Genomic DNA, 9,917 nt, shown 5'->3' with positions numbered 1-9,917 from the left:
GGAAAAACTACTGCATTTATGAGACAGCTAAAGTTATCAAAACAATAAAGCAACTACATTCTTGTGATGTGCTGTCTTTATTATTATTATTTTGTTCAGTTACTCAGAGATTCACAAAATTCAGCAGTTGGTAGAGGGCCATTAAGTCATTCATTAGTGCAGATTCATAAAGTTTAACTGTGACATTTAGCTTTCCTCATTGTCTTTTAGGCAAGTCACACACACTTCTGGTTTTAGACTTTTTTTTTAAACTTCCTCTATTCTAACAAGTGTAAGTAATAATTAAAGTGGACTTGCACTTGAAACTGATGTAGTGCTACATGAAAGTGGTTTCGTAGAAGATATTTGGTGTTGTATGAAAAACCCTCAAGGTGGTTGAAATTCTTGAAGCTCTTACAGAAAAGTTCATGTAAATAGGCAGTCTGTTGGGCCCATTGCACTACCAGTATAACCAGAGCTATGCACAGATTAACAGCTCCACTTTAAGATGTGCATATTGAATACAAAGCCTCGAGACAATCCAGTATGTAGAAAAATAAAATTTTGGCAGAATTCAGTTGCTGTATTGGAAAGATACATGAACAGATACAGCTATTTTTTCGCATGTACACTTTTAACAGTGCAATATGATATGTTACACAAATGTGTTTAATCATATTCTAAAATCATTTTCATGTGTATACAAAATTCTGTATAATTTAAATGTAATGGAATTTACAGCTAATATTTAAAGCATAATACAAATGGTGATTTCAAACACATTTTTACTCTATAATAAGGAAGCACGGTTTGCTAAAAGTAGCATTTAATATAAACCACATGAATAAGGTGTTAAATTTTAATATTTTTAAACATATCTTTGCAGTTCAGCAAATGCCCTCAATGCCAATAAAACTAATTTTAAAATGCTTTTATGTTACTGTGCACTTAGGACAATCTTGACCTACCTAAAAGAATGACAGGTTTTAGACATACTTAATTCAAGTACGTCTAAATTTCCGTAAGAACTTTAGAGGAATGAGAGAATTTAATACTAAATAATATTTTTATCTGTGCAAATCTTAAGTAACTTTCATTTTATTTGGGTTTACTAGATCCAGTAACTGAAACTGAACATGAACACAGAAAGCAGCAAAATTCACATTACCTTTTGTATACCTTTTGTATACCCTTATAGCTCAGTTTACATTAATATAACTCTACAAAGTTACAAAAAGGACATCATGGATTGAAAAGGGAAACCAAAACAGGAAAAAAAAAAAAGAAAAAAGAAACCTGCAAGACACCAGACCAGGAAGAGAATGGGTAATATTTTCTCTTTTATTATTATTTTTTCTTTGAAGATTACCTAACATCCTCATGGTAATAACCCAAGGTACTATGTAAACAAATTTCAATGCTGCTCAAATGAATTAAAATACTCTGTTCAGCTCCTCCAATAAGTCAGAACAGTGGCACCAACTCCTTTCAACATTAAATCACATTCATCTTATTGTACATGACTCTTGTGCAAGTAGTAAAGGCTTTATTCATGACCTTGGCTACATCAGTAGAGAGGGATATATCAGCTATTTAGGTATTAAAAAAATTAAACTGACAGAAGAACAGATTCTGTCATCTCAAATACCAGCAGCATCTTTCTATATATTTAGGATACGTTTGGCCTAAGCCTTTAAAACCTTTTAGAATAGCCATGCAATAAAACAAACTTGGAGATGTTTCTTAAGAGAACACAGAGCAGTTTAAACATTTTTCTGAATGATAAAGCCAAGATAAAGCAAATCCAGGCCCTTTTAAATGGCTGCAACTTTTCATACCCTTAAAGCTCTATAAAACTAGAGCCCATTAGTATATATATTTATATTTTTTATATATATATTTTAAATAAGTCTCTTGTCTGCTTTCAAAATTTATGGAGGGGTTTTTCTGGTCTTTTGGGAGGGCAATAAATAAAAGTAGAAAAGGCTGAACTGTTTTGCATATATTTGTGGAAGAACAGAGAACAATTAAACTTTTAGAGTTCCAGAAAGATCACTGTACAGAACAAAAAGCTTATATACAATTAAGTGTGCAATTTTAGTTGGCTGGGCCTTTTATTATGCAAGATATCCATTTTGACTAGAAGCTGCTTCTACTCTTGACCAAATCCCTCTGTTTCTTCAATGGCAAAAAGCAACTTCTCTTTTAGTTGTTCATAGCTTTTATATGGTGGCAAATCCAAACGATTAAAACTGAGCAGAAAAAACATAAAATTTTGTTAACTTTATCTAAATCCCATGTAGAAGTCTACAGAACTTGACTGCTATAGCAGAAGTTACAAATGTTCTGATCTAACAATTAGAAAGAAAGAAATAACAATCAGCACAACCTCACTGCCTTGACATTGCTACAAGGAGTAAAACCAGATAAAGTTTAGGACAAATACTTAAAGAAATAAAAGACTGTTACCAGATAAAAACCCAAACCTTTGAAGACCGAAGACAGCCCAAGATTCAGAGAACTATAATACTTAGCAAAAAATATAATATAAACATAATACTTAGAAAAAACCCTATAATACTTAGAAAATGAAAAGGAAATTTTCAGCATGAAGTTTAATATAATCCTACTTTGATGCATCTCCAAATTTTAGCAACAGTATGAACAAGCTGAACTTGGCTCCCTCCTACATATGCCTGCATATAGGTTTTTCCCCCTAAACTTTGCCCTAAAAGGCTTCTGCCAAAACTGTTTCATTCCATGTCTTCCCCCAAATTATCATAGATAAAGAGAGATGTTTAACTCTTGCAAACATCACTTAGAAAAATCTAGTGGAGAAAATGTGAAATGGAGAATACCCTAAAGTGGTTTAAAAGTATGACAAATATTATTGTCACAAGTTGCCAAAGGAAAGTGTGTCCATTTTGCACACAGGATATATGAGAAACTGATCTGTGTACCTGTTGGCACCAGTTTGGGACAGGAATGCCAAGCCAATACTGGCCCATCTGAAGCCTAGGTGGGAAAAAGTATCAGCATTCTTGGCTAAGCATCCTTGTTTCGGATATTTGCTGTGATTTCTTTCACGCTGCTTCTTCTCATGACTATACATTTTATCTTTTATAATGTTACTGCATAACTGTATCTAATTACTGAATGTGCCTAATACTAACATGACTTGTTTAGGTATTTAATATTCTCTAAAATAAAGAATTAGGGAAACATCTCTTAGTCCTATGCATGAAGGATATTCTCATACTTTTGATAGATACTGACAAACTGTGTTCAGCCCAGTAGCTAAATTTAAGAATAGGGCAACTAGAAAAGTTTTCAATACTGGCATGTCAGGGCAATGAAATGAAGCCGAAGATGGAAACAGAGAACTGATTCAAATTAGATTTCATTTGACTTGGTCAGTGCAAGACCGGAAGAGAGAACCACTAAAGGCACAGGAAGTTTACATGTAAAAACTCACCAAGTGTGACTTCTTGGTAACCAGGTTTCCTTACCAACTTTTTCAATGCAGAATTTCTGAGGACCATTACTTCCTAGAAAAGAAGATTTTAAAAGTGTAATCTGTTCCTTTTAAGTAGCACACTTGATATATACATGACATCAGACACAACTCAGATACACCAGACAGAGCTCATTAGGTGCTACTCATCATTACATGAGTATGAACATGCTTCTCATACAAATGAGCCAATTTCCAAATAGTTTATAAATATATTCATGGGATTTCTGACAGAAAAAGCCCTTCTAGATCCAAGGTGATAAACCTGAAGTTCCTGTTATCTGTACGATTGCAGGATGGTTCATTTGCAAAGGAAACAGTTACAGTATAACAACAGTTTTGGTCCCCTTTTACTTACCCATAAGTTCAGCAAATCCACCCAGTGGTAATCTGCAAGTGCCAGTGACAAACTGCAGAAGCCGCATGCGAACCTCGTTGTCTGTTTCTTTTACAAACTAGGCACAGAAATTCAAATTACTTAATAAAAATCTTTAGCTGGAGAAAAACAAAAACCCCACAAGGTGGTTGAAAAAGTATAGTTCCATTTAAAAATACACCGCCTTGGCAATAGTTTGCATTCCTTGATTTTAGCAAAATTGGTTGGAGAGAGAAGACAGTGATTTCAGATTATATGCAGTGTCAACAGTGTCGAACATTAAAATGTGAAGCCTGGGAACAGCAAAAAAAAGAAGACTCCTTATCTATTTTATTCTACACTAAAATATAAATTATGCCAATGTTTTATATGAAGGCTGCTGCCATTTTGATTAAACACAGCACTAGCCTAACCACAGGCTCTGGGTATTTCAAGACTGGAATATTCCATGCGTGTGGAAGTCTCAGAGAAAACCCATCCATAACAGCTGCATCACTTTGTACAGGAATTCACAGGGAAGGGGAGAAGAAGAAGAGAGGGTACACAGAGAACATGTCAGTAAGAGAGAAGGCATTGATACACCTAGAATTTTGACTCAGAAAAACTTGCATATAAATGTTGATATCATATCCAAGTTACTTAAACTTCTGGTTAAGATCCTTTCAGTATCAATAATTTAAAGAGAGATATCAGATCTTACAATATAAACAAGCTAGGAAGTAATTGATTTGCATCATTTTCCTATAGCAACTTAGTCAAAAGCATCTCTAAAACAGTGATTTATCACAAGATAGAAACTGCCTGGCTCTGACTTCTCTTTAGAAAACTTCATAGAAACTGTGAGCCTGAATAGCATTTTGGAGTGTTCTTCCTTAGCCAACTTCATTAAAATTAGTTATAATTAGTCAGTGCTAGACCAAAATAGTTAATATGACAATAATCATAAATAATATGCAGCATTTTAGATCATCAAATCATAGAATGGTTTTAGTTGGAAGGGATCTTAAAGGTCATCCAGTTCCAACTCCCCTGCCATGAGCAGGGAACTTTCCACTAGACCAGGCTGCTCAGAGCTCCGTTCAGCCTGGCCTTGAACACCTGCAGGAATGGGGCATCCACAGCTTCTCTGGACAACCTGTCCCAGTGCCTCACCAGGCTCACAGCAAAGAAATTCCTAATCTAAACCTACCCTCTTTAAGTTTGAATCCATTGCCCATTGTCCTGTCACTACATACTCTTGTAAAAGTCCCTTTTCTGTCTTTCTTGTAGGCTCCCTTCACATACTAGAAGGTGAAGATGTACAGGTCAACTACACATAGGAACATTTAGAAGGTAGATCACTGTTAAGAATACAAAAAACTCATTGTATTATCAGTAAGGACAAGATACAGAAAAAAATATCCATGACCCAGCATCTAAATGTAATGTATGTATCTATCTGCCATTTCTCACCCTAAAGTATGCTCCCTAAAGACCAGTAATCCTCCTTTCCTTCTCTGAAAAGAAAAAAGAAAGGAAGCAGTAAGAACCCTCATTTGGATGGCATCCCTCCTCTCCACGTCATTTGTGTTACAGAACAAAACAAAGAAGTCAGAAATTTTACTGCTCAACACACCTGCCAGAACCATATGATCTGCTTGCTATTCCTTGTATAGTGACGATAAACAGTGTTCCTCTGCCAGTCTGCTAAATCAACTTCTTGCATACCACAGAGCATAACCTAGAAAAGAGAATGATTACTTCACATTAAACACATAAATTAAGAGTATTTTCTATCTTGCATGAAACATGGTAACAAAAATGGAAGTTCTTGCTCTGAAAAAAGGACTAGTAATTTTTTCATTTTACTCCACAGTTAGGTTTTTATTTATCCTAAGTTTAGAGAACTCCTCCAAATTTGTTTATGTATTTAAGTGGTCTGAAAGACTGAATACCAGAAGCTTGGTATCTTCCAACTAATAATTCATTAATAAAAGATATTACCTTCTCCTTAAAAGTAATTTTTATATTGAAGAGGATATTTCCCCTCTCATTAAAACTTTGCCTTATATTCCAAGATGATGGTGATTACATTGCTGCTACTGCTACTACTAGTAAAGATAAAACACACTGCAAAAGTATTCATTACAAGAGACAAGGAAAACTGAAAGTTCTAAAGGCAAAGCCTCCTATAAAACTGAACACTGAATAAGATTGATCAAAGTCCTTTCTCAGAAAAAGCCTCCCATTTAACTTGGGAAGCTTTCAGAAAACTGCTGATTATATACAGGGAACCTTGGCAGGTCTCACAGAAATAAATAAGCATAGCAGTACAGACCCTTTTGTCCCTGCTCCAAATCACAACCTCAAGAGTGAACACAGGCCAGGTCGATTGCTAAGTAAACACAGTGCATGCAAGTAATTCCTGTTATCAGCCCTATGGCTACATCCTGAGGATCTGCAAATTTCAGTTTCAAACCTTGTTGGTTCCTCCATTTTTCTGTCCTTAAACGTAAGAACCCCAGAACCTATCCTAGATTCTGTATGTGATACTAAGCGATTGTTATACACCAGAATCAAGTTCTGTGTCATCTGTTACACGGTGATTCTACCCATCTACCACAGAGGAAAAGGTCTTCTGTGACTAACAGATCCATCATGATCTCACAAATCATTGTTTCAATAGTAATGGCTTTTCATCATGATTTAATCCCAATGCTCCTATTAAGTTCTCCATGTTCCAGAATCCACCAAATGCAGCATGCACAGAGAGAGAGTTAAGCTGACCTATCCGTTTAGTCAATCCATATGTATTACCTTTGCAAAAGGTAAAAATGTTGAACAGAAAACCTCACCTCCAGCTCCTTTTCGTCAAAATAGTGTAGCCACTGTAGAGGAACTACTTCATTAAAACCATCAAGAAAAGCTTTGGTTTGTTCTCTAACTCCCCGAGAAAATCGCCACTCTGCCATTAGCCTGGGATGGAACAAAATCAAAGGTGAATTAAACATCAATCAGCATTCAAGGTGAAGTTCAAACATGATTGTGTGTGTGTTCCCACGAGGTAACACTCCCTCAAATTTTACTTCTTACACTGTATGATTCCATTAACTATAAAGAACCTAACATACTAATGTTATCACAAATCTCCAAACTCAGATAACAATGAAAGTAGCAAGATGTACTTAGATTACTGTTCCAGTTTAGAAAAAAAAGAAAAATTATTATTAACCTTTCATTAATTCAGCAGCCTTTTCATTAAAGTAATGCTACTTAGGCATTATGACTTTGTTATGAAAAAAATTTGATTTAGCTTAAAAAATGCATAATCCTAGTATTTCAATGGTAGAAAAGAAAAATTTCCACGGATTTTCAAATATTCTCTTACAAAAAACACCATGTAAGCAGAGAATAGTAAGAAATATCGTTTCTTATAATACTTAAAACTATCATTGCCCAATACTTCTAGCATAAGACTACTTCCAGCTTCAACAAACAGAAGTAATTTTCTGTTCTGAGCTCATTGACACTAAGATTTGGAGGAAGAGGTAATGTGTTCAAAGTTTCAACTAAAATGATCAAGCCATTTCTGAATAATAATAACAAAAAAAAATTAAAAAATTAGACAAGAAATATATTTTTATATATATACAAACTATTTCTCTGACAAACTAAAGACCACTAATTTAAGTGGAAACTTTATGAGCGGCACTGGACATACACTGAATCACAAAAAAGGATCTGTGTACATCTGCTTTTCAGATCACTGAATAGATGGATCAGAAACACATGTTCCAAAAAAGAAAGACAGTGATAAAATTAGGAAATACACCATTCTGAATTTTGGTTGCCACACTGACAGCAAAGTTCTGAACGATTTTAGAATCTTCTGTCAAATACATGCCTTTCCCTCCACCTGGATTTGTCACCTGCAGTTACCGAAAATAGGCTTGCTCATTTTCAGTTTGACCTGTTCTCTCATTGTACATCTAACAGCATGACAGGTCATCTTCTCTCCACATGCTCTCTTTTTGTACTAACAGATCATATGTATCAAGAAAGCAACAAGTACCAAAATACTGTTTCAATAACAGTCACAAGAATTACATAGTAACATGGGAAGGAAAAACACAAAAACAAAAGCAACATTGTGTCAAAAAAGACTAGAGCAACAGCAGAAACATGGAACACTTTTTTTCAGCATCTATATCTTCCTACCCAATATATTCTTCTTTGTTCTCCTCAGTTACCAAGATATTTGAACCTCCTGATTTCAGCTCATGAGAGGTTACTTTTCCTAAGAGCTCCATATCAACACAAAAGTACATTTCCAAGTTACACTCTTCGATGTTATTATCCCTGGATAAAAATAAAAAAAAAATAGTGCAATAAATTTTATATAAACGAAAAAATCCATAAAATATCACACACACAAAAAATAAACTACAAACCTTATCCAAATTAGGGAGTTGTAAAATTCAGTATCAATAGATTCTAGATCCTTAATAGTAAGTTTTTTGCTCAGCATTCGTTTGTAGAAAGGCAGAGAAAAACCAGTGTCAATAAATTTCCCATGAAACAATGCCTGTTGAACAGAAAAAGTCTGTTTAGCTTCTATTGAACTTTTATTGAAGTGTTTCTGGACTTGAAGTCTTTTTTTCCTTTTTCCTTCAAATAACACAAAGCACCAAATAGCAGTAGCAGTTTGGTATTTAAAAAGTACAAAACATTACATTAAATGGGAAGCAAAAAAAATATTTGACAAAATTTATCCAAGCATATGTTATTACAATTTAGAAATTCTTTGATTAAAAAAACCCCTTCTCATAAAAGGATTTCATCCTTTCTTCACTTTATTATGTGAATAAGCATAATTGCCAAGTGTTATTTAATCCTACCTGATCATAATATTTGATTCTACTTGGTACTACTACCATTTTTTACTACATACATATATCCAGCAAAAATCATCCTTTACAGAATGCTACTGCAGCTTGTAAGAAAGAGCTCTGGGAACCACATTTTTTTATAGGTGAGTAACAGAACCGAGAAATTAGGTTCTCCATGAAACTGAAAAAAACCAACCCAAAACATGGTCACACTTGTCTCATCGCACATGCACATAGGTATAAGTTAATTTCTACTACTGAAGCACAGCACTACACACACACACACACACACACACACACAGTGTTAACCTCTACACTGACTCAGTGCATCTGAGAGCTAATGGAGCACAGCTGTCATCCTAAACATAGGCCATGGATGGCATTCATTGTTCCTCTTTCCTCACAGCTGAAATTCTATGAGCACAAGAGCCAATTAACAGCCCATTTCCTCTAGGCTCCATCTTTTTTCCTGATCTTATTTCCCCCCTAAGGCTTAGTCTACCATGTATTTTCTTCTGCTTTAGGAGAGCTTAAAGAGGCTCTCTCGGAGGTCTTTATTTATTTGTTTATTTATCTATTTATTTATTTTTAAACTAGTCTCTACGTCTTACAGTAGAGTGAGCTGATAGAAACTGAAAAATTCAATGTCAAGTGCAGCATCTAGGCATATGATTTTCTCATTTTTGCAAAGGTAAGCTCTTAAAATCATCTCATTTAATGTGTATGATAACAGCAAAATATAAAAGGTGCCTCAGCCAACTTCATTTAACAGGTTTTTGTTACAGAGTAAGATGTGTACTCTTTGTGTTTAATCCTGTTTCAGTTGAAAACCTCTGTGGTGACTTCAGTACGTAAAACTAAAAGAAGTTACAACTATTTTAGAACTGTGAGAAGGTCAGAAACTGCAACTGCACCTAAAAAGCCTATCTAGACTCCTTAAAATGATTCCCAGTTACATTACTACCTGAGCTATTTTAAGCCACTGGAGGGTATCCCAGGAAGCACTGCAGAAAGTAGCATCTAGTATAAACCATGACTACACTCAAACCTTGAAACAGACCACATTAGGCACCATTCCACAGCTCTCTCTCTTGTTCAGCTGAGAGAATTTAAAATGCAAGCACATAAATACTTCAGGAAATAAAAGTTTGTCTTTTAATTCCACTAATTAGTTTAATTA

The 9,917-nt window shown here is 34.7% G+C and overlaps 1 protein-coding gene across 4 annotated transcripts in view; it reads right to left on the bottom strand.

Moving 5' to 3' along the window:
• Positions 1-61: 61 nt before the first annotated feature.
• Positions 62-9,917, bottom strand: part of WWP1 (WW domain containing E3 ubiquitin protein ligase 1) — a 59,014-nt gene continuing 49,158 nt past the window's right edge. For 3 of the 4 annotated variants that reach the window (XM_017826474.1, XM_017826472.1, XM_017826475.1), the window contains 7 exons: positions 8,300-8,433; positions 8,067-8,207; positions 6,704-6,824; positions 5,485-5,589; positions 3,852-3,948; positions 3,455-3,527; positions 62-2,231 (listed from right to left, as the gene is read on the bottom strand). In XM_017826474.1, coding sequence (XP_017681963.1) covers positions 2,132-2,231; positions 3,455-3,527; positions 3,852-3,948; positions 5,485-5,589; positions 6,704-6,824; positions 8,067-8,207; positions 8,300-8,433 — 771 coding nt within the window. In that variant the 3' untranslated portion in view covers positions 62-2,131. The remainder of the gene's footprint in view (positions 2,232-3,454; positions 3,528-3,851; positions 3,949-5,484; positions 5,590-6,703; positions 6,825-8,066; positions 8,208-8,299; positions 8,434-9,917) is intronic. The other variant, XM_017826473.1, reaches the window with a different exon arrangement.

This window comes from Lepidothrix coronata, unplaced genomic scaffold, assembly GCF_001604755.1.
Source record: "Lepidothrix coronata isolate B3197 unplaced genomic scaffold, Lepidothrix_coronata-1.0 Scaffold127, whole genome shotgun sequence".
Lineage (NCBI taxonomy): Eukaryota > Metazoa > Chordata > Aves > Passeriformes > Pipridae > Lepidothrix > Lepidothrix coronata.
This window is presented reverse-complemented; position numbering and strand designations above follow the sequence as displayed.